The 27,917-nt window shown below is 42.2% G+C and overlaps 2 protein-coding genes across 3 annotated transcripts in view; both read right to left on the reverse strand.

Moving 5' to 3' along the window:
- Positions 1–6,684: 6,684 nt before the first annotated feature.
- On the reverse strand, positions 6,685–18,057 carry slc17a6b (solute carrier family 17 member 6b). Its single transcript, XM_061758978.1, has 12 exons — positions 17,432–18,057; positions 16,159–16,414; positions 15,296–15,414; positions 13,873–13,987; positions 13,168–13,255; positions 12,993–13,079; positions 12,070–12,212; positions 11,768–11,917; positions 11,112–11,244; positions 10,679–10,789; positions 9,897–10,024; positions 6,685–9,270 (listed from the first exon to the last, which is right to left on the reverse strand). Exons 1-12 carry the CDS (start codon positions 17,503–17,505, stop codon positions 8,929–8,931), a joined length of 1,746 nt encoding a protein of 581 aa, XP_061614962.1. The 5' UTR covers positions 17,506–18,057; the 3' UTR covers positions 6,685–8,928.
- A 2,273-nt stretch (positions 18,058–20,330) lies between these two features.
- The window catches only part of ano5b (anoctamin 5b), a 42,194-nt gene continuing 34,607 nt past the window's right edge, over positions 20,331–27,917 (reverse strand). For both annotated transcript variants that reach the window (XM_061758987.1, XM_061758994.1), the window contains 5 exons: positions 23,794–23,924; positions 23,418–23,623; positions 23,063–23,250; positions 21,689–21,794; positions 20,331–21,584 (listed from right to left, as the gene is read on the reverse strand). In XM_061758987.1, the coding sequence (XP_061614971.1) occupies positions 21,369–21,584; positions 21,689–21,794; positions 23,063–23,250; positions 23,418–23,623; positions 23,794–23,924 (847 nt within the window). In that variant the 3' untranslated portion in view covers positions 20,331–21,368. The remainder of the gene's footprint in view (positions 21,585–21,688; positions 21,795–23,062; positions 23,251–23,417; positions 23,624–23,793; positions 23,925–27,917) is intronic.

Consider the following 27,917-nt stretch of genomic DNA (forward strand, 5'->3'; position numbering starts at 1 on the left):
CCCCCCCCCACCTATCTCCATTGCCTCAAAACTGGTCTGCTGGTCTGAGCGCTGTAGCTCCGCGGAGCAATATGCTGTCTTCCAGTGATATGGCCTAAATCAAACCAGGATATGTGGCACCTTTCTTAACTTTAACCATTCAAGACCAATACCAGTATTTAATCATAGACCGCTGTTTATGTTGTTAGCTAGGAGTCAGCTGACATATTATTATTTTTTTTTATAGCTATGCGAAACGAGGTGGTTAGGTGGTGAGACAGTACCCCTGTCCTCTGTTTGACTTGGATTGAAAGAAGTTACTTGTTGTGTCATGTACACGTGATCACATTAAAGCCGAGGTGCTACAGAATTGCTTTGTGACTGGCATCCGCGTTTCTAGCCCATTTCGGGATATGAATCCGGGCACCCTGAAGCCTCGGACCCGAGAAACAGTCCTGTTTGCTTCGTTCGGAGTGGACAACAAAAGCTGTGGAGAGTCATAGGAGCAGCTCCAAAGCTGAGAAAAAGAATAAGAAAGTTTCGAAAACGGGACAGCGTGTGACTCATGCGCTCCATCGTTGAGATGGAGCATCTCCGCAGTGTGTGAGTCACCATGCAGCAGTCGGCCGCCCTGCGAGGGGCAGCACCAGGGAGGGAGCGAAGCCGACGAGAGGAGCTGATAACAAAGGATGCGGCTGATGTGAGGAAAGCGCGCGTGATCTTATCCTGTCGTCGCATTCACAATGGGCTTTATTTAATAGCGATAGCGTTATTGATTATCACGCTTCAAGGAAACCACGTTGGCAACCTTCTGCTGGATGAAAGTCATTTTATTTGTCATTGATTTCTTGAATCTTCGAATGAATACATAGCACAAATCGTAAATATTCATCTCCAGCCTTGATGAGACTGCATGAGCATTACATTTTACACCGTTTATATTCTGTGACTTTTCCCCACACTCTGTCCCAAAGTGTGCTCTTAAAGGCACAGTTCATCAATAGTTTATCACCACAATAACGCAAATCAAAAATCTATTTGACTGCATGTGTGTTATTAAGGTCTCATCAAAAGTGGAAGAGCAGTTAGTCCACAATGAAAACCATCTGCATCTTCTTTTTCAAGTGCTATTGCCTTTAATTGGAAAGCAATTTCTAACCCAAATGGGTAAATTGCAGAGGATGAATGGGGGCTTGGAGTGCTTTCATTCATACCAGCAGTTATGGTAAATGCTCAATATAACAGTTTTTAGAGAAGAACCATGGTTGCCATTATCTAATACAACCGGCATTCAAAGAAAATTGCTTTAATTTGGTTCGGCAGTGCGCAGGGAGTCATGTGCACCGAGCAGCAAAACACAGACACTTATGCTGCTTTGGATCACTTTTTGCAATACAATACAATACAAAAACAAAGGGGACCTCAATAAATATATCACATTTTTGGAATTGAATTTATTTTTCTGCTGATTATTTTGGCATTCATTCCGTTTCACCCAAAGGATGAGCCCTCAGTAACGTAATAGATTTGCTGCATTAAATGCAAAATTGCGAAAGCTTTACTTCGAGCAAGGTAGACTTATGTTCCCTCCTGTTCCATTAGACATGAAAGCTTCTCACCCTCTCACTTTTAATGAGATTTGGAAGGTGCGTGTGTGTGTGCGCGCGCATCATTGTCTCTGCGTGTGCACGTGTGTGCGTCACCCCACTGTGAGGCCATCAGTGGCAAGAGGACAAAAGGAGGCTTGGTGCTTGTGTGTTTGGTATGAGCCCCCCTCCCTTACACACGCACACACGCACACGCACACGCACACACTCCCATCTGGTGACATGGCATTAAGAGGCAATCCTTCATTCAGCATCTTGTCATGAGCTGAAGCAAGTACAGTATATGCAATGTATCCAACAAAATTGACACTTAAGAGCTGTATTAATCGACTCTGCCTTTCATACTACGTTTTCTTCTTTTACAATTCTAATATAATTTCAATGAAACATTTGCTCTTTTTGCTGAGATCCAATGGCCTTTTACAGAGGCGTAAGCGTTATAATGTATTAAATGAGGTTCTTTTTTACTTTGCTGTCAAAGGCATATGATGCTGGCAAAATGAAGCAACCTGCACATACAGAACATTTTATATATTATTTTTCCTTTTTGGTCTTCTGCCAAAATATATATATATATATTAATGTCTACAAATTTCTACGATGTAATTAGTGTCTGGATTCCCAGTACAAATTGAATGGCTGAATAAAAAAATAAAAAAAGTGTAAGTGTAACCATATTGATGAAAACATAACCTCCTTTGTGAAAGTCTCGGGAAAAAAATGAATCGCTGTTGGCTGTATAAAATACATACAACATTACATTATATTATCACGTTCCAGTGTCTGAGGAAAGCCAGGATCTGCAATATGTTTCAATGCAAGAAGTGTTCCCAGCGACGGAGTGCTCATGATTCAGCCCCTTCAAAGTCAGCGTCAGCACTGCGTGAACAAAAGCGCGCAAAATCGTGCATGGCATTGTTGTCGGCGCGCACGTGTGTTTGTGTGGCGATGGTCTGATAAAGGAGAGCTTCTGACTTCCTAATTTTAGAGTACCTCACCCCAGAGGCTCCTTGCTGACGAGCCTATGACGCACTTCCTGACAAGGTGGTTGGAGGAGGACGATGTGGGGGCAGCTAAATTTATCAGCTCTGGTGTTACGGCTGAAGCCCGGCATGTGCATCCAATCATGCTTCCTGACTCGTGCAGGAGAAGGATCACGTCTTCACTTTCAGAGCCAATCACTGATGAGCCACACCCTCTTTTCTCAGCATTAACCAACCGGCGCATAGTAATGGAACACATAGAACTGCAATACTTAATACTCTGATGTCCTGTTGTATTCAATCTCTTTTGTGTGTGTGTGTGTGTGTGTGTGTGTGTGCATATATATGCGACGCATTTCCCCCTGTGAGCACGTCCATGTATAGAACACGTGCAGAGGCATCAGAAGTTAAAACAGAACCTCACTCCGACTGTTCTCTGGTTGAATTATTTGAAAAAAAGTGAAACACGAGATGAGATTTCTTTCAATGTTTTGAACTGGAATGACAGAATACATTCTTTTATTCGTGGCCCATCTTCTTGGACTACGTCTGAATCAATATCCTCTCTCAAGCCAGACTTTCTCATCATCCAGCAAATTGGTGCTGGAGGCACAGTGTGCAAATCAGGAGCTTATTTATGAGCCACGTAGGCTCTCAGGGGCCGTCACACGACATGAGCACAGCCCTGCAGTCATTAAAGAGTGATTTTGGCATCTACTTTTCCTCACATACATACACACACACACACACACACTCAGACACGTACAGCTAAGGTCCCTGGAGGCTATGGCAACACCTGCCTCCGTCCACATTGAGCAGCCATTTAAGATGCTGAGCATATGTGCACACCAGCATCCAATTTAGAATCCACGCTGCCACGCCCACGCGCTCTATTTGTGTATTTGTGCAAATGAAATCATTGAAATGTCAAGTGAACAGTTAAAGAATCGGTGACGTCTGCAAACTTCTCTGTGACGTCTTTTCACACAGAGGTGTGCATCAACGCACGAACCACAAAGCTGCACACTTCTGTTTTTTCTTTTTTTCTTTTTAACCTTTATCCGTATCAGATGGTTGGGGTGGTCAATGGGGCAGAGGGGAGAGTGGCATGTTTTATGTAATAAGGGGATTGATGGTCACACAAGGTTATGGGTCACCTCCCTCACTTGCACTGCGACAGGATGTCAGTTCTGGTTGGTTGACTCTGAGAAAATAACATTTGGTGTGGCTGGTGACACGTCTATGGAGCTTGTCAAATTAACAAAACCAGTCAACTGGGGATATGGTGCGCACACACACACACACACACGGAGCATGTTTTTAATGTCACCTTTTTCAAAAGTCGACAATTACCCACCATAGAGCTCGATGTCAATCTACGCATTATTGTTACGCTATGTTTTCGTATCACGTTTTAACAGATGCCTCAATTGTAATTTGGTGAAACACACACGGATGAGATGCATGCAAAAGTCTTGTAAAAGTGGTTAAGACATCTCATTGGTTGTTATCTCAATTTTAATCCATCTTGAAATTATGGGCCCTCTGCTCTAAAAAGGCTGCTCCCTCTTTTTTACCATCTCTGTTCAAAATGATGTCTGTTGATGGGCAGAGCTCCAATTTAAATATAGAAATATAGAATATGAAAATGATGAAGACAGAGGTGGGATGTTTGTTGCAGATTCTGGACCCTTGAAAAAAATAACACTTTTACATATTCTTGTATTCTTGAAATGGACATGAAACAATTGCGCTTATATAGCTCTTATTACTATATCCGAAAATTTTCTCTGATTCACGTGATCCTGGGCGAGTGTCCCTCCCTGGCACGATTTTCCATTAGAACAACTCACAGTTCTTTTCCTTGTTATTGGTGTGTTGGATAAATGTTTGCTGAATTTGTGTACATTGAAGTTGCTTATCAGTGCTCGACAATTTATAAATGTCTGCTCATTTCTATTTCAACCGAGGCAGTAAGTAAATTCTGGTGCTGAAGGTCTTACTAAATTCCAACATCTTACTGCTTTTCAAAATGTTCTAAATGACAAATTGAACTCATGTATTCCTAAACAGGTACACTCTTTGGCGTTCTCTTTTCTGAAACTGAGAGTTTGTTGGTACAGGTCTCCTAAATCGAAATAACACTCCCAGATAGCTCAATAAGCACTCTCCCTCCCTCTCATCTCCATTAAGAGGTTAGGGCTGTCAATAGGTCCTGCCGACCACTGGTGAACGACACTATTGATTTCACCGCCAGAAGGCAAGAAGGGTGGCCATTAGCTGAGCACGCCCTGTGGTCTTCGAGGTGGAGCTGGAGTGCGCCAGCTGAAACCTGCTTTAAAACTCTTGTCCATTGCTTTGATGTGAATAAGGCAGGCCGCACCTCCACGTCAACTTAATCTTCAAAATAAACACGGGCATATATTATGTCGAGAATTTGTCTTCTCAGAATTCAAAGTGATTTCTTCTTTTTTTTTTTTTTTTTTTTTTTTTAAATAATACACAAACTCATATTGCATATTTTACATTTCTCATAAGAGCCTTTCCCAGCTGACTTTGGTTGAGCGGCGTGGTACACCATGGACTGATCAAAAGGCAATCAGGACAGACATGCGCTATTTTCGTAGACGGCGCATCTACGGCGGGCTTCAAATGCCGGTGGATCCTGATTTCAATGCAAGCGCAAGGCCCGATGTGAGTGTTTGCCAATTTGGCGGACCGGTCTGCGACAAGCTCGGCGTTCCGGTGCAGCGAGGGTGTGGCCTTGGAGATGCGGCCGGAGGAGTGAAAATCTGGTGGCAAAAAGTCGGTCTGAACCTACGTCTGCTCCGACCACATCTGAAAAGGACATTACTCATCACTTTTAACACAGCCTACAGGCACATACTGTACAACTGCTTGTACAGTATGTGCCTGGAGGCTGTGTGTGTGTGTGTGTGTGTGTCTCCCATTGCAGCTGTCAGTGCGCAGTAGCTTACGACGTCACTCAACGAGCAGGAAATACGATCGGACAGCTCACATATTTGCAAAGCTTCAGTATTCTTTCCAATCCCTATGAATATCAGATTTATGTATTTTTTATATATTTATTCTGCATGTGCAAATGTGGTGTAAACTGATCGATTTGCTCACACACCGCCGCTGGGGTGGTTGAATTATGACATGCTCCGATGGATATATTGCTCATATATTTTCTGTCACTTCCAACGCTAATTTCATGAACTTTATCAACTAAAAATGCCGCTTTGTTGTCCTCACTATGTATTTTAACAGCATATGCAGTGTTTGTTCATGCTCAGCGCTTAGATTGTTTTTTGTGTATGTGTTTTTTGCTACCCTCTAATTTCACTTCAGAATTCATTAAAAATGATTCACATGCTTATTATATGTTGTTGGGTTCTGCGTTTAGCAAGCTTCCCGATGATACCAACTTTTTGAAAAGAAAGTTATTATAGTTTTGGATCAGCCATCTCTTGTGAATTAAAGCTCCTTTTATAGGGCTGATGAGCTCATCATTTAAAATGAATTCTGACCCACTCACATACGCACAGTTGTGCGAAGAAAATTGGCCAGTACGCACGTGTCATGAATATGATGGGGATTTTACGTATGCGAATTGCTGCGATTACGCATCGTCCTCTTCCGCACAGAGATGTCTCCGTCGAGACTGTCATTGCGCCATATTTAAAGGGAATGAGAGGAGCCGTTTTGATTGGCCCCAATGACGTGGACTGTAAACACACCCACAGTGGCGTAGACAAGAGTTTAACCTGGAAACGTTTTTCTATGAGGTGTCACTGCAAACAACTGATCCAATGTAATTCCCTGTTAAGAATATTTAAGCCCAACCACGGCATCAATCAAGGTTTTTTTTGCCACATCTGTGCAAGTTATAATCGATAGTGCCTTCAATTTTGGAGGGAATATTTGTTTTATGTTTGTGGAAGAACATTGTGTTTATTTTTAGTCATATCATAAGGTCATATTGGAGTATTCCATATCGCAATGCTGGCAAATTGCAAAGTGGACAAAATTGCATATTTGCACAATCTTTGCAAATATGTAATTACATATCAGTTCATATGGTACTCAAAACAAATATAGGACACGGAGAATGTTTTTTGCTTTGTTCGTTTTTTAAAAATGTTGTAGAGGATTTCTTTTGACATTGACAAACCTCAGTTTACACAGCAACAGAAGGCAGAGAATTACACTTGAACTTCAGAGGCACAAAAACAGGAAACTGGAACTACTTTATGTTGCACAATCATCTTTTTGGAAAATACAGAATCTGTTACTGTATTGTCTGTGAACGTCATTGACTGTTTGGACATTGAAATCAGGTAATACACAAGGGAAAAGGATGGAAATTGTACATAGGGGTACAGAAGGGAAACAGGGGTCCAGCCACTTGATGAGCAACATTGATAAAACTAAAAACTGAGCGTGACACAGAAAGAGAGAGAGAGGGGGGGGGGGGGGGGGGGGGGGTGGAAGGGAAACAAAAGCATACCATCCAGAACAAAAACAGGAGAACAACATGAAGAAAAAGAGCACCTGTTGTACACGGAGTCACTTTCTTCATTCTCATCTGGTGAGCGGCCCCATCACAAACTCTTCGTTTTTTGACCTTGTCAAAGATGTTGTGGCGGACAAAATATGATGAATATGATTATTATAGCATTCTTTTTTTATATATATACAGTATAGATTTTTTGTGCATTTCCTACATTTATTATCACAAAAAAACACAAATGTAGAACAAATGCATACAAACTGTTGCTTAAGAGTGATGTGCAGAATTGGACCAGAACTGTTACAATGGATTTATTGCTTTGTACAGTACAGAGAGATGTTTGGTGCCACTTGCACACTGGTGGTTTAGACTGCAACTTTGTTGCTGATGGTCTTTGCTCGCTTAGAAAATGTAACTTTCGTCTAAAACCCATTTTTGCGCTTCCCCTTTGGTTCATTGTGCAAAGAAATGGAAACATCGGTAACAGTTTCTGAGACAAAAACATTCATTTGAAAGGGGGGAAAATGAACAAAAGAAAAGTTGCACCACAAAGATTCATGCATAATTACTCATTCACGCACATTTATATTGTGAAGTGCTGATGAATGGCCATCATAGAGAGTGAACTTTGGCCCCTTGAGAGATTCAAAGGTGGAATGTGTTGGCTTATTCTTTGTTATCTTTGCTATTAAGAATATGTGTATTTGCATATGTTATAGACCAAATAATAAAATGTCTTAACAAATGGCCCAGATTGGAAAATCATTATATTCCTGGTATTTCATTTAGAAACTTTATTCTAAATATAATGAAATGTAACCATCCATAAACTTTGGGGAATTCTCATTTCCTCCTGTATTATATAACATTCTTCCTATCAGCTAAAAATGTGCTTCAATTATGTGCATTTTTGAGTTTCGGTATTTTTCAATAATATTGTGCTGCTCTAATATTCTGATAGTGACAGGTTCATTTGTCGCTGCATTACACAGACCCTTCAATAGGTCTTTTCACATTGAATCTTTTGGACTAAAAAAATAATAATAATTATACTATAACCACCTTTTCACTACAACGTGTCATATTTCTATGTGCTTATTTGACAACCAACCTTTGTAATAGTAAAAGGACACTTGACGCTTGCACCACATTGCTGAGATTACGAACGCCACACTCTTTACCGCAATGGTACCATGTTACAAAATGGAACACGCAAAGAAACATGGTTACCTTAATGCAGTGTTACCAAACACAAGCCACTATGTCAAATGTCTGCACGAGAACAACAACAAAAAATGTGCTCTTAGGAGTGGGACGGTACAATCAATATTGACGGTGGTCAGTTTCTCTTTACAAAGCTGTGCGGTGACAAAGTTTATAGACTGTATGTCTGTCTTGCAATATGTGGTATACTAACCAGAAGCAGGTCATATGAATTATGAGGGAGGGCTTTCCTTCTTCGGGCTTCTGTGGGGTCTTTCTTTTTGTTGTTGTTGGGTTTTTTTGTGTGTTTTTTTTTTAAGGAAGCCTTTGCTGATGGGATGAGAATTAGTTTTTTTACATCAAAGCACAATTTCACTCCAAATAAGTATATCTATTATCCATATGCATAATAATACATTTACAGGTTGCCAATTTGATATGTGTTACATATCTTTTGAATCAAATACCATTTAGTAGCTTTTCATTTACTGTATACATTAAGCTGATACTTCTTGTGCAAACAACAACAATGGAATGGGATTTCTTTTTTTCGTGTGTGAATCTTTCTAATTGGATGACATTATTGATGACTACATTGACACACACTCAAGAGGTCTCGACGTATCATTGTCTGTTTGGTCTAAGAATATCCCTCCTCCTGGCCATACCTATAGCCTCCTCCCTGAGACTCTTCTTGCACATACTCCTCTGTCTTCTCCCAGCTGGCGGCCCAGCCTCCGTTCACCTGCGTGGTGGCGCCGTACGACTTGGCGGGCCCGCCATAAGCGCCGTAGCTCTGTGTGATGTCGCCCGTCTCCTCTGCCAGCTCGTCCTCGTCAATGAAGCCGCACTTCTCCTCGCTGGTGAGCTCGGGGTCGGCCCACGGTTGCTTTTCTCCCGATGCGAAGAGCCCATAGAATACCACGCCCCCGTAGTGCACCATGGAGGCAATGAGGAACACATACTGCCACTCTTCTCTGGTCTAAATAGGGCCAAGGAGGAGCGAACAATGTTTATGTGGAATTTGTAACAAGTAGAAATCTGACAGTGAGAAACACACAATATATCAGTGGGGTGATTTTGTAGCCGTTATACTGCCTTTCCGTCAAGCGTTGACTGCTTATACAATTACGACATGATAGCGGTGGTATTAAGAGATGAATTGAGACGACAGTGACAGTGGATATCAGTAAAGCATAACCAAAAGCACGTGAAACTCGCTATGAGTAAAAACTGGCGTATATTGATTTTTGTGCTCGCTTTGTCTATTTGGCAGACCGGTCTGTGACAAGCTGGGCGCACCGGCGCAACGAGGCTGTGTCCTTTGACATGTGCTCGTGTGACAATTTGGTGGCTGAAAGTCGGCGTACACTTAACAGTATGCTGAGACCACATCAAAGTCCGGCGCAGTAGTTAAACTGCTGGTCTAACGCTTTTTTGCTGAATTTGATTGGGGCACAGGCAGACAGATACGCAAGCACCACGGACATGTGAAGTGGAAGTCAGACATATTCCATTCAAATATGTGAACAGCGAGCATCAACACCCTCTGAATCATTGTAGAAATCAATCAACAGGATGCATTATTTTCTTGGATGACTCATTTACCTTGTTCTTTGTCATAGCACCAACAATAAGAGGACACACCATTCCAGACAGGGTACCCACTCCGTTAGAGATGCCCATGAGGATACTGGCATAACGGGGCGCGATATCCAAGTGGTTGACATTAAAGCCTGAAAATAAAATAGGAAGGAAACAATGAGGTGGATTTATATCTCAATAATGAAGTGTCTTTGAGACCAGATTTACAGGCCAAATAGAGGGAGCTATCGTAATGCATCAAGTCACAGTGGTGGAGGAAAGGAGCACAAATAGTGTCCATCTTGCAGGAAAAACAGGCAATACTGTAACTCGCCGTGTTTCTAACCGCTCCCCCCACTCTGACTGGCTGCTCCATTCTGTCTGCCTGACAAATCTCTTGAGACCATTGGCTCTGAATTATTTAACATTACAGGAGAAAGCTCAAGAACAACAGGCAGTCACATTTTGCACACAGTCAAAAACGTTGCATTGCGCTCGAGCTAATGTAATGCGCTGATTTTGCAACAACAATAAAATGTGAAATAAATAAAAGCCATCCGTCAGTTGTACCCAAATAAAGATAGAGGCGTGATATTATAAGCTGCTGTGGATGTAAATTCAGCATTCGTTTGCAATTGCGACAAACACACATTTGGATATAAATAAATGGATGTCAAAAGTTTGATTCATTGAGGATGTCAGTAATTCTATCAACATTTCTGAAAAACAAAATCAATTTTTAGTAGGTTACGTTCAATTGGGCTCATTACTTTTTGACCGCCCCTCGTAGATTCACACCTACTAACCTGATATAGCAAATCCACTGAAGCCAACTGCCAGCACCAGGAAGGAAATGGCCACCCCTTTGCTGTGGGAATATCCTACCACTAGCAGTAGCGTAGCCTCCATGCCAAATCCTAACAGAGAGGGACAGCAGGTCTCATACACGAGCACACAAAATCCCACAAAGCCCACCGGCTGTTGCCCAACACAATGCCAATTGAATTAAACGAGCGTGACCATTTTCTCTCAATTAAATGAGGGGCAGAAATGAAATCAATGTGCAATGACCGTCACATACAGTGTGAGTACAAATATTGAACATCGCACTGATCACCGAGCAGTTGAGACTGGAGCAAAAATGAACAGCGTGTACCCGACGGTGTGACAATAACACCCTTTAGCTGTGCAGAAAGAGGTGCGAAAATTGATACTTCGTCCTCTGTCGAGAATTCTCACCTCCGCAGTTCATGATTTTTCTGACTGTGGTTGTTGACAGGATGTTCTTGCTGCGCAGGTAGTCGGCCAGCTGGCCGCCAAAGGGCACAATAATGGTCATCACCAAATGGGGCAGCGCAGACAGTATGCCAACCTACAACCACGGGAAGTAATGCAACCCAGTCATCCCCATTAGGTTTTGCCACTGATTCGTTTTCCAGACTACAGCACTGAATATGTGTGGGAGATGCTGTTGCGTCTCATCTCGATGTTTCTTTTAAGTCTTGATTGCATTTATCCTCTCTTATTCAGCACGAAGCAAACGTTTACTTCTTACTTCAGTTGTGTTAAGCCTTTGAGGCCTGAAAAACCAACGTTTTCAGTTTACTGCCTTACTGCCACACACCAACAAAGTGTGACTAATTAGAATATGTTGTAGGTGAATCCATCATTACCGATTTTCCAAGCTTGTTATTTGGCTTGTTGTCATCATTTGTGAACTGCCGTGGCCTTGTTATGCAATGCATGCAGTTCATAAGCGAGAGTGTCATTGATTTCGTCAATTTATTCCAAGAGCAAAGTGTGCCATACTCCGAAACACTTGCGTCTATGGTGGTTATTTCACACATATTCAACGTTTGAATATATCAAAGCACGCTATGTAGATAAAGACTTACCTTGCTGATCTCGAAGCCAAACACTTCCTCAAAGTATGCAGGTTGGCTGATAAGTAGCAAGTAAAATGTCCAGCTCCTGCAGAAGTTGGCCACAATGATTGCATAGACAGGCATTGAGGTGAAGAACTTCCTCCAGGGTGTCTTGAATTTCTGCAAGAGATTATTTTTCGGCATTTTATTTCACTAAGTGGACATGTAGAAGAGAACTGTATGCTTCAATAAATACAAGTGGACCCTAGCCAAAGTATCGACTGATACTGTAATTACAGTTCACTGGTAATGCTGTTGGCTTTGTCGTTCACCTCAGCGGGGCCCATTAACATGGCACTCTCTCCGATGCTCTCCTCGATGTAGCAGCGCTCCTCATCAGTGATGGTCGGATGTTCGGCAGGGCTCTCATAAGACACTAATATCCAGAACATGTACCAAAAGATACCGACGCATCCTACACATCAAAGACAAAAAAACATTAAGATCGTTGCAGATGTCTTTTTGTCTCTTAACTGTGCCTACACACATTGTTTGACAGACTTTCCAAAATGCCTGAGGGGATAAGGCACAGGCGGTACAGCTACTGTATCTGTTTCCGGTACAGAACCAAAGATGGTGGGCCAGTTATTAGCACAGCAGCAAAAAAATCCATACTTGGTCTGCCTGGGTAAAAATCCATTTGACTTTCACCGGATCCAGTGATGATCAATCTTTTTGAAGCTTGCCCACATACATATATATATATATATATATATATATATATATATATATATATATAATTTAGGCGGCACGGTGGCCGACTGGTTAGAGCGTCAGCCTCACAGTTCTGAGGACCTGGGTTCAATCCCCGGCCCCGCCTGTGTGGAGTTTGCATGTTCTCCCCGTGCCTGCGTGGGTTTTCTCCGGGTACTCCGGTTTCCTCCCACATCCCAAAAACATGCATTAATTGGAGACTCTAAATTGCCCGTAGGCATGACTGTGAGTGCGAATGGTTGTTTGTTCCTATGTGCCCTGCGATTGGCTGGCAACCAGTTCAGGGTGTACCCCGCCTCCTGCCCGATGACAGCTGGGATAGGCTCCAGCACGCCCGCGACCCTAGTGAGGAGAAGCGGCTCAGAAAATGGATGGATGGATGGATATATAATTTAAACATAACCAAGCTATGGCCACTATGACTGTATCCATAGAGAAATACTATTGTATTAGATGTATTCAATGGCGTGATTAACTGTACCGTAGACATAAAACACTGAAAACCATCCTGAGTACTGGACCAGTATCCCAGCCAGAGGCATTGCAATCACAGCGCCAGCATAGGAGCCTGAAAAGAAGCAAGACAAAATATAGATGTTAGTGTAAGGCCATTCTGAACAAAACGTGCTCCCGTAGACAATCTCCTTCATAGTTACCACAGAAAGAGATGGTGGCCAGGCGACTCCTTTCAAGCGGAGGAGCCCATTTACTCCATATACCATGACAGGCTGGGTAGGTGACTCCCTAAAAACAAAAGCGACATTACAAGTTGATAGGCGCTACTATTGTGAAGTATTTAATGCATGCCATTTTCTATGAACCGTTAACATTTTCACCCATGTAATTAGCCTGAACAAATGATGCCTAATGAACGTGTTTGATGAGCAAAGCAACCGTGCAGCCATTAAATGTTCATCAAATGCTAATTTGAACGAACTGTACCGACATAATATATATATTCAACATACAGGACAAAGAATTGTTGCAGTTTATGATGTACTGTATTTGTTTATGTAAAAAGGAGGATGCACTGTGTCCAAAAAAAATCCTCACACTCATAGCATTTGACATAATTTGGCAGACACAATCTGCAAATCTGGATTTATTTATTTTTTTTGCGGGCGTGTGTGTCATGTTTTCATCAGGTGACATTCTTTTTTTCGCACATAATCCAAAATGTCAACATGTCAAAATGAACACCAAGAAATAATTCTAATATCAGGTGCACTTTACACTCCTTTGCTTTTCCATTGTATCAAATTCAAACAGGCCTATCTATGTCTTTATATCTGTACACCATTGCTATTGGTAGCGAGAAGCATCATATAAATGGAAATGGCATTGAATTTAAGGCCGCTTACCTCCACCAGTCCTTGCAATATCCTCACGAAAATCACACAACCATAATGGACTCGAGCAGCCGAGGGAATGAACATGTTGAGTATTGACGTTAGGACAATGGCCGCACCAAACACCCTAAAAAGATCAAATGCATTTTAGAAACACAACTCATATGAAGTCTTTCAAATATTTTCACATATGTGTAGCATTTTCTGCCCTTAACAAGAGTTCTACATTTTTAAAGAAATGCTTTATTATTCATACGTGCTGATACCATTCATGCCGATTCATTTGTAATTCCATGAGATAGGCATTAGTTTTCCGCCAATGTCTCAACAGCATAGCAGACGTCACCAAGATAAATATTTAACACAGACACGTCCCATCGCAATAGTGTCGCTTAGCAACCGAAGTCGGAGCTGCTGCTGAGAAATTGCTCCCCCAGAAAATAACGTTTCAAAAATGTGTTTCAAAACATCCATGGATTTGGGAGTGTGTGTGTGTGTGTGTGTGTGTGTGTGCGCGCGCGCGTGTCTCTCTGTGTGTTTTCATACCAAATTAAATGAGGGAACGATATGTGAGATGTGAGGGAAGGGAAAATTGGCAAAAGGCTTCATACGCACGCACGCCCACAAATAGACTGAGCGATTTCTCATTTCTGTCACATGCGCCGCCTTCCTCATTCGCGGGGGGGGGGGGGGGGGGGGGCACTAATCCGGTCGACCCACGTGTCAGGCACGGCACCAACATGGCGGCAATTACATCCGCGTGCATTGCGGCACGCACGAGACAATATTGGACAAAACTGCAAAATATTGGAATATTGAATTTGAAAACCAAAAATATATATATAGTCACCCGTTGGTTGAAACATTTTATTCCATCTCCCGTAAATAGGAATAAATTGCTTTATTTTTATCTATATGTTGGCTTAATCATCAAATCAAATCCAAATGTTTATCCGTGAAATCTTGTCATGAAATATAAGCGAATGACATTGAATTGGCATGTGAATAAAGGCCTTTTAGCGCCAACACATTCAGGGTCTGCAGATTAGAGCCCGCGGCCCCCAGGGAGCTCATTAACAGGTGGCACACGGCCCCCGGGGGTGGGCTGGGCTGGGCTGGGGTGGGGTGGCCCTGCCCGCAGCCTGGCGGACCCCTGCCGCCGCAAATCACCCCGCATCATCCGCCCATACACTCGCCTGTATCCGTTATGACGCATTATTCATTGCATTCAAAAAGCCTGACGAGCATTTCATGTCAACTCAAAAAAAGCATGAGTATATTTTTCTTCCCCACTATTTAAGAGTAACCACTAAGGCGAACGACACAACAAAAAATATGAATAGCTTTCAAGTCTTTTTTTTTTTTATTTGTATTTGTATTTTATTATTTTGAAACCACTGCACTTTCGGCTTGTGTGAAAAGATGTGGCGCGTACCTGTTTGCAGCCAGCCTGGAGGAGATGTATCCTCCCGGGATTTGAGTCACGATGTAGCCCCAGAAGAAGGATCCGTGAATCATTCCCACTGTCTCTGGGTCCCAGTTGAATTTGGCTTTCTGGTCAATCGGGGAAAGAGGGGGGGGGAAAAAATACTATGATGACAATTTGCAGATTTCTTTTTTGTCATTGAAAGAATAAACCTTTGCATTACATTTAGCGACTAGTGATTATTATGTTTTTTTTTTTTAAATCACTCATGGTTTTGATGTGTTGTGATTTAAAGGCACGGAGGCTGCAATTGCCAATAAGAAATGCAATGTTTGGTTTGCATTTGATGCCGCTGAGCTACCAAATAGCTCGGCTTTATACCTTTGTATCATAAAAAACAACAACAACAACAACAAAAAACACTCACCTGAGACATTTTTATAATTATATTTATATATATATATATATATATATATATATAACGTGCATTAATGCAAATAACATTACATCTTATTATACGGCTTGATACTTGTATGAAAATTGGGGTAGGGGGGCGGGGGATTAATGGATAAAAAAAAAAAAAACATTGAACAAAGAAAACTGGGCCTTTAAAAATGGGCCTTTTATCTCATGTAAAATATTCAAGCAGTATGTTGCCATTTTTGCATGTTTATCCAGATTAAAGACATATTGGATGATTTTTAAATCAGATGTTCTAATTTTGTCTATATGGTTTTCCGAAATATTTTTTTTTTTTTACGCATTTGGAGGCAAGGGCGTTGCTGTGTGTCAATGTTCTCCTTTTTTCTTCTTTTCTTCCTATCCTATTTCCCACTGCTGAGCTGTAGTGTCTATCCTGGCTTTAGACACACCTCTTTAATGATGATCTTGCCGTTCTGGTGGATGGTGCTGTTGTTGACCATGCCCACGATGGCCACGCCCAGGTTGCACCGGATGCCGAAGGAGATGCAGAATCCCAGGCCGCTCATGATGGCGATGATGTAGCGGCGCGGCAGGCCGAAGCACTTGCAGTCGCACAAGGGGGGCTTCTTCTCCGCGGCCTCGCGCGGCCGCCCGTCCTCGGTCAGCTCGATCACCTCGCCGCCTTTTTGTCTCTTCTCCATCACCCTGCAAAGATCCCAGCCAGGACAGCACTTGGGGGCAGAGCGCACCAACGTGGGCACCACGTGCAAACACGCAGCCTCCGGTTTTACCGACATCGGAACGCAGGGCCATGTTTCGTTTTGTTTTCATATGGCATCCATAAATATGGAATGGGGGAGGTAATTAAGGCCTCGCGAGTCTCTCCCAGGACACACATGACTCCAAATTGAATTGTTATTGATTGATTTTTTTTTTATTTAAACGAGATGATTAAATTTCACCAAGTCCACCATTCTCAAGTAGAGCGGGGGCGGGGGGCAAAAAATGTAAATATGTCCTTGTACCGCATTGCAGCATTACTTTTATGCTCATTGGCATTCAGTGGACTGTTCAGTTCCCCACGCACATCTGTGGGCTTCCCTCGAATGTCTTACACACACACGCGCGCGCACACACACACTTGCACAGCATTCTCTTTTCAGTGCAATTTTAGGATACTCTATTTCAATGTATTTGAACGATTAAAAGACGACTGAGCAAGAAAGAGAAATAGTATTGAATTGGATTGCATTATTCAACAAAAGAGAAAAGCACGTGCCACTTGGTTATCATTAAGTGCGTATTTTAATGAAACGAGTGTCGTGGGAAGTATTCCGACCCGCAAAGCCATGAAAATGAGAAGATGCGTAGCATGCATGTGGGGGTTGCCTAAATATAGCTGGATCTTTTTTTTTTGTGTGTTTTTTTTTGGTTTTGTTTTTCAAAATCGAAAAACCGTGCAAACCCATTCAGGTAACGTGAGCTCCAGTGAAATCGCACATTCACACCGTGGCCCTGTATCAATGGACTGACCCCTGCCAATGCCATCAAGTGCGTGCGCGCGCATACACACGCACTCGATTGCATAATTCTTCTGACTTCTAGAGGCGTGGTTGTAAATGCCTTGTCAGTGGCCTGCAGGTGTGTAAATCTCGCATTCCGAATGAAAATGTGACATCATGACATTCCTAGGTCTCCCTATAGAAGCCATCGCGTCCTCACCTGTGCATGTGGCCCAGGGTCTTCCCCGCCAACTCCTTCATCCCCGCCGTGGCCCTGGTCTTCATGGACTCCATATCCAGTGTCTAGGTGCAGGCCTTGCGCTGTCGTCGTCGTTGCAGTCTGGTCTTTACTGCTCGGCCGTCATGTTCCTGATAGCGGGAGAGCCGACTCACTGTAAATGACGAGCCAAGTTGTGAGGGCGAACCCGTTCAGACAGGCGACGATCCCGTCCAGATGATGGCTTTTCCTTGTCGATGAATCCCCCGAAAGGAAAACACCTCCTTCGTCTAGTGAAAGGGATCAGACGACGCGAGCGCCTTCATTCATCATCTCCTGGATGGCGAGCTGCCTGGTGAGCACGCGAGGCGCAACTGGCGCAAAATGAGTGGACGCGCGACGCCTTAGACGGGGAACGATGAGACGCAGCCAGAGTGGGGAAAAGAGGGGGGGGGGAAAAGCCACAAAGTTTCTATTCGAGGAGATGAAAGCGGTTTGAAGTTGCGTGTGTAAAAACCAAAGGGGGAGTGAGGCTCCGGTGTCTCCTGTGCTGAGCGCAGGTTGATCTGACGCCGCGTTCAGAAGCGAGGTCAGCGACAGCCTCAACATCTGGACACATGTGCAGCAACTAACGACACCAAAACCCAACCTAACAGCGAAATGGTGCCTTTGCAATAGTCTTCACCCCCCCCCCCCCCCCCTGTCATTCATGTGTTGATGCCATAGCGATCATTAAAGAGTATACATTCCAAATAATATTACCCGTTTTCGATACAGCTTCCTAGATGGTGCAATTTTATCAGGATGATTTTTGACTGGAGAAACACACACACCAAATTGCACAACGAATTAACAAACATACAAGGGTAGAAATCCCCTATTTGAGAGCTGCAGCCCCCCAAGGGTGGTGCTATGGAAACCAAATGAGCAGGAGTGGATTTTCTCTCCAACAACCTCCTCTGCTCCGCAAAGGAATCCATCAATAATGGATGCGTCTCTCCACATGTTTATCTCCTAGACAACCAGAGCTTCCCACGGATACATGCACACGTTTTGGGATTTAAAAAAACAACAACAACAACAGTTTTTTTTTTTTTGCATAGATATCATGACTTGGGAATAAAACAACTGAATACTACGACTACTATTATTACTGCTATTACTATTAGTGTTATTACTATTACTACTACTACTAATAATAATACTAATAAATATAATATGGGCAAAACAATATTGTTAGAGACAATGCCGTTCGAGGAGCCACGTGGGAAATTAGCAGTCTTTCATTTATGGGCAAAGACTACCATCTGGTGGTCATAAAAACGACAACACTCAACATCCTCACGCTGAAAAATTAAGTACAACCCAAATTCCAATGAAGTTGGGACGTTGTGTTAAAAATAAATAAAAACAGAATACAATGATTTGCAAAACATGTTCGACCTATAATTAATTGAATACACTACAAAGACAAGATATTTCATGTTCAAACTGATAAACTTGATTTTTTTGTGTGTGTAAATAATCATGAACTTAGAACATTATGGCTGCAAAGCTGGGACAGGGTCATGTTTACCTCTGTGTTACATCACCTTTTCTTTTAACAACATTACAATAAACATTACATTCAGCATTAATGGTACCTTCACAGATGTGTAACTTACCCATGCCATTGCGCTAACACAGCCCCATAGCATCACAGATCCTGGCTTTTGAACTTTGCGTCCATAACAGTCCGGATGGTTCTTTTCCTCTTTGGCCCGGAGGACACGACGTCCACAATTTCCAAAAACAATTTGAAATATGGACTCGTTCGACCACAGAACACTTTTCCACTTTGCATCAGTCCATCTTAGATGAGCTCGGGCCCAGAGAAGCCGGCGGCGTTTCTCGGTGTTGTTGATAAATGGCTTTTGCTTTGCCGAGTAGCGTTTCAAGTTGCACTTACGGATGTCGTGGAAAACTGTATTTACTGACATTGGTTTTCTGAAGTGTTCCTGAGCCCATGTGGTGATATCCTTTACACATTGATGTCAGTCTTTGAGGCCGTGCCGCCTGAGGGATCGAAGGTCACGGGCACTCAATGTTGGTTTTCGGCCTTGCGGCTTACATGCAGTGATTTCTCCAGATTCTCTGAACCTTTTGATGATATTATGGACCGTAGATGATGAAATCCCTAAATCCCTTGCAATTGTGCGTTGAGGAACATTGTCCATAAACTGTTCGACTATTTTCTCACGCACTTGTTCACAAAGAGGTGAACATTGCCCCATCTTTGCTTGTGAATGACTGAGCAATTCAGGGAAGCTCCTTTTATCCCCAAGCATGGCACCCACCTGTTCCAAATTAGCATGTTCACCTGTGGGATGTTCCAAACAGGTGTTTGATGAGCAGTCCTCAACTTTCTCAGTCTTTTTTGCCACCTGTCCCAGCTTTTTCGGAATGTGTTGCAGTCATAAAATTCTAAGTTAATGATTATTTGCTAAAAACAATAAAGTTTATCAGTTTGAACATTAAATATCTTATCTTTGTAGTGTATTCAATAAAATATAGGTTGAACATGATTTGAAAATCATTGTATTGTTTTTATTTGTTTAACGTCCCAACTTCATTGGAATTGTTAATTTCCGGTTTCACATAATGTGGTGAACCTACGTAATTGTACCCTCTTTGAAAATAATCAAATAATGTATGTTAGTTTAACACGTTTTAATCATGTGCAACCGATGTACAAATTACTTTTTTTCCTCCCGTCTAGAGTCTACCAGTTCAGTCCTGTGATTAGCACATTTGCTGCATCAGGTCACTGTACTAGTATCTTCAAATTCAGAGTTGTTTATATGATCTATTGAATAATTTAGGGGGGGTGGGGGGGGGGGGGGGGGGGGGAATAACAAAGAAATTATGTAGAGACAAAAGAAACAGTACTTTTATTATCTGTGCAGATAACACAATGAATAAACTTGCATCACAAGTTTGGATTGTAAGAAGAAAAGAAAACATTTCATCTTCTAATCACAGTCTGCTTTCGATTGAGATAATATTACAGTTGGCCCCAAAACAACCTGGAAAAACAATTGCAATTCTCCATCACTGTGGAAGTCATACTTGCAGCTTTCAACTTAAGTGGGGCAAAGTAAAATAAAACAAAGAACAACAAAAAAAAACAACATTGATTGTTCCAGTACCATTAATGGAAGATAGTTTTGTTTTTGTTTTTTACTTCATGAAAACACTCAAGTAATACCAACATAATCTAGCGTCTTATAGCCCAGCTAAAGATAAGTGGAACTTTATTATGTCACATCTTTTTTTTGGATCAATGTGATTCTATTCTTTTTTTTCCCCATGGTTGTAAGACAGACATAAATGTAACACACAACATTTTTACAATGATAAAACTTCTTTTGACCGTTACTACTATACAAACAATTCAACATACATCTTTTCTGACAAATTCAGTCTTTTATCTTGTACCCTCTTTACATGTAACACATGCTGGCATAAATACATTACAATTTAAATGATATAAAGGGGTATTACAACGGCATACGCTTCATCAGCACATACATAAATACAATAGCTTTTTCTTAGCTGTGAGCTATGAAAAGGAAGAAGGCATTGCATGGAGAATTGCACGTTGCATCGTTTTACTCATTGCTGTTAATTTGACATCAACCACTTCATACTGTATTTTCTATGGCACAGATACACTACATGCACTCGAGAAGTAGATGCAAAATATTGATCGCAATGATATTTTTCTCTATGTCTGTGCCTGCTCAGATCCTAATATAGGAATCCATGATAGCAGGTGATTACGCCCAATAAACAAGGCCACCATTGTTTTCGCCGAAACACAAAAGCCCTTGCATAATAAGGATGTCAACAGCAGGTAAATAAATGTCCATTCTTGGTTTGGCCTCTGTGAAAATGGCAGCTAGATGCACTCAGAGAGCACTTCGTGCTCGTCTGGCACATCTAAGAGGGGCTCGGTGATGAAGCTGGCACTCAGCTGGAGTTTGAGTCTCTCCACCTCATAGTTATGGAGGTACTCTTGAATCAGGTAGCGTTCCCGTTTAAATCGCGCCTTCACATCTGAGGGCACATCTGGAATCATCCACGCCACAAAGAACTTCACCACAAAGACCACATGCTGCAGAGGAGGGAGTGAGAACCGGACAATTGAAGCTCAATCACAACCCTGTGCCTTCATTCACAATTACTGTATTTGAATGAAGGAAAGAGTCAATATCTTGCCTCCATGGTGATAATGAAGGCCATTTTGGCTGCCAGGATATGCCAGAACTGCATGGTCTGCGTGTACTCCCTGTGGTGGCCTGGAGGGTAGCGGTAATCTCTGTATCTGTAAAACCCAACAAGGAGACTCCCATGATGCCAAATTCATCAGTCACCACTGGCTTTCTTGACAACAGCCATTTGACATGGTAAAACAGTAACTCGAGAGAAAGTTGTTTGTGGTGACAATTATAAAAATCAGCTTTACATTCCATATATGGTTTGTCTTTTGTGTGTATTTTTCCATCCATCCATCCATCCATCCATCCATCCATTCATTTCCAGAACCTCTCCACTGAGAGCCAGACGTGCTAACCACTACTCTACAATATTGCCTGCTTCTGCTGATGTTTGTCCATCCATGGATTTGCTTCGCCACTTGTCGTCATTACGGTCGCAGGTGAGCTGAAACCTATCCCAGCTGACTTTGAGGGAGAGGACTGGACAAGACGCCAGCCAATCACAGGGTACATATGGTACAGACAAATAAGCATTCACCATCACATTCACACCTATTGACGATTTAGAGTCTTCCATCAACCTAACCTTGGGAATGTGGGCACCCAAGGAAAAACCATAAAAACACAGCCAGAATATGCAAACGCCATCCAGGAAGGACTGTGAGGCACACAAGTTATTTACTGTACAAGTATATTGCTAAAGGGACAAAGACATAGAGATATAGTTTCCAAATCTTGCATTTATCTATCCATGTTTTTTCGTGCTTTTCCTCATTATGATCACAAGTGAGCTGAAGACTATCCAAACTGACTTTGGGTGAGAGGTGGGCCTTGTGCCCGTCATTTGCAGGGTACATATAGTCAAATAATCATTCACACTCACATTCACGCCCATGGACAATTTAGAATCATCAATTTAAAACTATAAAAAACGGATTCACCATGTACAACCACTGGGATGAGAATCAGCACCTCCAAATCTGAGGCCGTGGACCTCTGGCATATAAGGGTGGAGTGCCCTCTCAGGGTGAGATCCTGCCCCAAGTGGAGGAGTTCAAGTTTCCTGGGGTCTTGTTCACGAGTGAGCAAAGAATGAAGCGGGAGGTCGACAGAGAAGAGGAGCTGCTTCGATTTGACAGGTTTGAAGTTGCCTGCGATGACTCCCACACCGGCGCAGACGTCCCACTTTTAAATGAGCTGGCCTACGCCGCTTCATGAAATTACCAACATCGGGTCTAACCTGCCTCCTCGCAGAGTTACGCCAAGCGCAGGGCCGGATTTACGCCAGTCACAAAAATAGAGCTCTGAGGCTGCTGTGCTAACGACTACGAGCGTGTAGCCCAGGCCTCTTGACTTCATGAAATATGCATAATACCTGCAGGTGGATGTGGAATTATCAAACCAGTAGTCCTGTTCTTCTGGCATGTTGCGGTAGGGTATCTGTGAGATGTTGTATACTGACAAGCTGTTGTTCACGTAACCCCTCATGGAGGTCCCTTGACCGTACGCATAGAGGTAGACCATACGGGGAATCATGTCTGAGGTGAACGCCATGATGAAGGCCTGAAATCAATGTGAGCACAAGAGGCTATCAAGAAATGTTTGCAAAAGCCACTGTGCAAAATAGACAGAGAGGTGTGCATAATCCACTAATTAGAAATGGCATTTAACGCACCTCTCATGAAGTGAAACAAAGTAACAAATTAAGTGCAAGACACAAACTCCCTCACATTGGTAACAACAGACAATATGGCAACCGCATTAAGAATCTCCTGCCAAGCTCCAATGTTTCTGGCCTTGGATGCCATAGGTCGTCTGAACTGCGTGGTGAACTTCCAGGCATCCACCCGGATTTCCAGAATGTTGTTGAACAGAGCCAGAAGGGGAGCCAAAGGAAAAGACGCAACAAACAGAGTGATGAAACCAAACTGGACCACTGAAGAGGAAAGAAGAACAACACAGAAAGCAATATTTTAAGATATACAGTAGCTCGAGCAGTAATGGACAGCATGATTCTTTACAATATCAAATTGAAGGGCATACTAAACATTCATTTCATATTTGTTCATTCAATTAAACAGGAATAAAAATGACTGATTAAATTACCCATCTCTAGGTATTCATAAAATAATCCCAGCTGGCTGAAATTCTGCAGGACGTGGTCTTGCTCCCAGCGGCTGTAATGGTTTTCAGGATGGTGCCTCCCTTTTCTGCTACTCCACCAGTTACGCATCAACCTGCCCAGAAGACAACGAAAATGTGAGAAATTTTGAAGTGAGAGGATCCACGCCTTTGTGACACAATCAAAAATTGACACTCATACAACCACTGTCAGAGAGGTAATACAATATGTTCATTATGGCGGATTTTCATTGGTATACAACTGCACTGCATTATACTAACAGTGGGTTATAATATTTTGTTACCAGGGAAACAGTGAAAAAAAAGATAGCTCACTGTTCAGTGTGTTTATATATTATTTGTGAAAACAAGACATTAGGCCGTGTGCACAGATTATGGGTTAATCTCGGATAACGTTGAGGATGACATACACAGAGCTTCCAACCTATACAAAAATGACTTCCACAACAATTTGTCTGAATTTCCATATTTTCACAATTTTGTCAGGAAGATAACTGTGGGACAGTCATCATTAGAACTATTTAAAAAATATGGCTTCAATATTTGTCATTTTAATGGTTTTATTACATCAACCTTGTAATTGCAGATAGAGTTACAGACTGAATCAAAGTTCTAGTATGTGAGATTTTGACGTGCCATCATCAAAAATATCTGCGTCTATGGATTCATTTGCTTTAGCCAATTTGGATTTCAAACCTGGTAACAAAAAAAAAGAAAGTCTGTTAAAGCAGATTAATCAGATCTCAAATGTCAAAACTAAAACTCAGTACTCTATTTTCCAAACAAACAAATAAAATTGCTGTTAGATTGAATTGGATACTTTATGTACGGACGATAGTTTGGGTTTCTATTTTGTGCAATGTACTTCTTTTACGGCGGCACGGTGGCCGACTGGTTAAAGCGTCAGCCTCACAGTTCTGAGGTGCGGGGTTCAATCCCTGTCCCCGCCTGTGTGGAGTTTGCATGTTCTCCCCGTGCCTGCGTGGGTTTTCTCCGGGCACTCCGGTTTCCTCCCACATCCCAAAAAAAAAACATGCATTAATTGGAGACTCTAAATTGCCCGTAGGCAGTGACTGTGAGTGCGAATGGTTGTTTGTTTCTATGTGCCCTGCGATTGGCTGGCAACCAGTTCAGGGTGTACCCCGCCTCCTGCCCGATGACAGCTGGGATAGGCTCCAGCACGCCCTTGACCCTAGTGAGGAGAAGCGGCTCAGAAAATGGATGGATGGATGGATGGATGGATACTTCTTTTACATGTCTTTTCTTGCATGCTACTTCCAGTGGGTAGGTAAGGTTTTCAAACCCCCTTAAATGTTTCACTCTTTATTATATTGCAGCCATTTGTTGAAATCATGTAAGTTAATTTTTTCCTGATTAATGTACACACAGCACCCAATATTGACAGATTTGATCGCACTACTCGTCACTTTAAACCGCATACACTCCTTGAAGTCTCGGCGCCCTTTGCACAATGGTCATTGCACCGGACTATTGCAATATTAGTCATTCGAACTGCTCTAAGTGCTAGATGCTCTGCATCTTTTTGCACAATTGTCAAAAAAAAAAAAAGAAAAACGTACCGGCATTACCAGATAACTAGCAACCCTTTACTGCTCAGTGACTGTTTTTTGTTTTTTTTTGTCAACGCCTTTATGTCTCAAAAGTGTTCTCTGTCAATTGACTGTCTGTGGTCGTACTAGAGCGGCTCCAACGACCGGAGACAAATTCCTTGTGTGTTTTTGGACATACTTGGCAAATAAAGATGATTCTGATACTGATTCAGATTTTTTTTTTTGCTCATTTATTAAAAAAGAAAAACTGAAATATCAAACAGCCATAAGTATTCAGACCCTTTGCTGTGACACTCATATATTTAACTCAGGTGCTGTCCATTTCTTCTGATCATCCTTGAGATGGTTCTACATCTTCATTGGAGTACAGCTGTGTTTGATTATACTGATTGGACTTGATTAGGAAAGCCACACACCAGTCTGTATAAGACCTTACAGCTCACACAGTGCATGTCAGAGCAAATGAGAATCATGAGGTCAAAGGAACTGCCTGAAGAGCTCAGAGACAGAATTGTGGCAAGGCACAGATCTGGCCAAAGTTACGAGAAAAAAAATTCTGTTGAGCGGCCAAGGTTATAAAAAAAATTCTGCTGCACTTAAGGTTCCTAAGAGCACAGTGGCCTCCATAATCCTGAAATGGAAGATGTTTGGGACGATCAGAACCCTTCCTAGAGCTGGCCGTCTGGCCAAACTGAGCAATCGGGGGAGAAGAGCCTTGGTGAGAGAGGTAAAGAAGAACCCAAAGATCACTGTGGCTGAGCTCCAGAGATGCAGTCGGGAGATGGGAGAAAGTTCTAGAAAGTCAACCATCACTGCAGCCCTCCACCAGTCGGGGCTTTATGGCAGAGTGGCCCGACGGAAGCCGATCCTCAGTGCAGGACGCATGAAAGCCCGCATGGAGTTTGCTAAAAAACACCTCAAGGAGTCCAAGATGGTGAGAAATAAGACTCTCTGGTCTGATGAGACCAACAGAGAAAATGTTGGCCTGAATTCTAAGCGGTGTGTGTGGAGAAAATCAGGCACTGCTCATCACCTGTCCAATACAGTCCCAACAGTGAAGCATGGTGGTGGCAGCATCATGCTGTGGGGGTGTTTTTCAGCTGCAGGAACAGGGACACTTGTTGCAATCTAAGAAACGATGAATGCGGCCAAGTACAGGGATATCCTGGACAAAAACCTTCTCCAGAGTGCTCAGAACCTCAGACTGGGCCGAAGGTTCACCTTCAAAAAAGACAATGAGCCTAAGCACGCAGCTAAAATACCGAAGGAGTGGCTTCAGAAAAACTCTGTGACTGTTCTTGAGTGGCCCAGCCAGAGCCCTGACTTAAACCCAGTTGAACATCTCTGGAGAGACCTGAAAATGGCTGCCCACCAACGTTCACCATCCACTGGAGAGGATGTGCAAGGAGGAATGGCAGAGGATCCCCAAATCCAGGTGTGAAAAACTTGTTGCATCATTCATAAAAAGAATCATGGCTGTATTAGCTCAAAACGGTGCATCTCGTAAATACTGTGCAAAGGGTCTGAATACTTATGGTATTTCAGTTTTCTTTTTTTAATAAATCAGTGACGTACTAATTAATTTCCGGTTCAGACGCTGTCTCCTGTGTGGACGTGTATTATTTTACATTTATATCTCTTAACACATATTAATTGGCCTGTTATTTTGTTGTTCAAAGTTATTTAATCTCTGCGAAAATGTGGTTCCAGCAAAACGGTGCATCTCGTAAATACTGTGCAAAGGGTCTGAATACTTATGGTATTTCAGTTTTCTTTTTTTAATAAATCTGCAAAGATTTCAACAATTCCGTTATTTCTGTCAATATGGAGTGCTGTGTGTACATTAATGAGGGAAAAAAAATAACTTAAATGATTTTAGCAAATGGCTGCTATATAAGAAAGAGTGAAAAATTTAAGGGGGTCTGAATACTTTCCGTACCCACTGTATATTAGATATTTCTATTTCCTCTATCCACAATTGCTGCTAAAATTATGCAAATTTCCCCAGTATGATACGAATAAAGGATGTCTTACACAATTTTTTATTAATAATAATAATATACTTTTAACCTGCCCACGTTGTGAAGTGACGTATGCAGTGACGTACTAATTAATTTCCGGTTCAGACGCTGTCTCCTGTGTGGACGTGTATTATTTTACATTTATATCTCTTAACACATATTAATTGGCCTGTTATTTTGTTGTTCAAAGTTATTTAATCTCTGCGAAAATGTGGTTCCAGCCAAACCTATGTGATAATTGTACTGTATCACCAAATCACTTATCTCGACGTTTTGCGACTGCATGTAACGATATCTTAGCAACTAGCATGGCTTTGACATCGTCTTCGCCTAGCCACTCCCCCTCCTCCCTTTGTGAAACTTTTGTAAGAAGCATTGTAAGAAGTGTAGCTTATTCGCAACCATGGAGGCGATGATCAGTGACTTACAATGCGTTGACACCGGACACAAAGAGATCTTTAAAAATAGCGTGCACCAAGCAGCTGTTGGGGATGCA

This window comes from Phyllopteryx taeniolatus, chromosome 2, assembly GCF_024500385.1.
Source record: "Phyllopteryx taeniolatus isolate TA_2022b chromosome 2, UOR_Ptae_1.2, whole genome shotgun sequence".
Taxonomy (NCBI): Eukaryota; Metazoa; Chordata; class Actinopteri; order Syngnathiformes; family Syngnathidae; genus Phyllopteryx; species Phyllopteryx taeniolatus.

Bases quoted from the DNA above. Each gene is read 5' to 3' on its own strand.
- slc17a6b (XM_061758978.1), bottom strand. From the start codon at position 17,505: ATGGAGTCCATGAAGACCAGGGCCACGGCGGGGATGAAGGAGTTGGCG. The intron at 15,415-16,158 runs GTGTGTCTAAAG...CCGATTGACCAG, and splicing joins GCAAGATCATCATTAAAGAG to AAAGCCAAATTCAACTGGGA. The intron at 11,245-11,767 runs GTAAGTCTTTAT...CCGTGGTTGTAG, and splicing joins TTGGCTTCGAGATCAGCAAG to GTTGGCATACTGTCTGCGCT.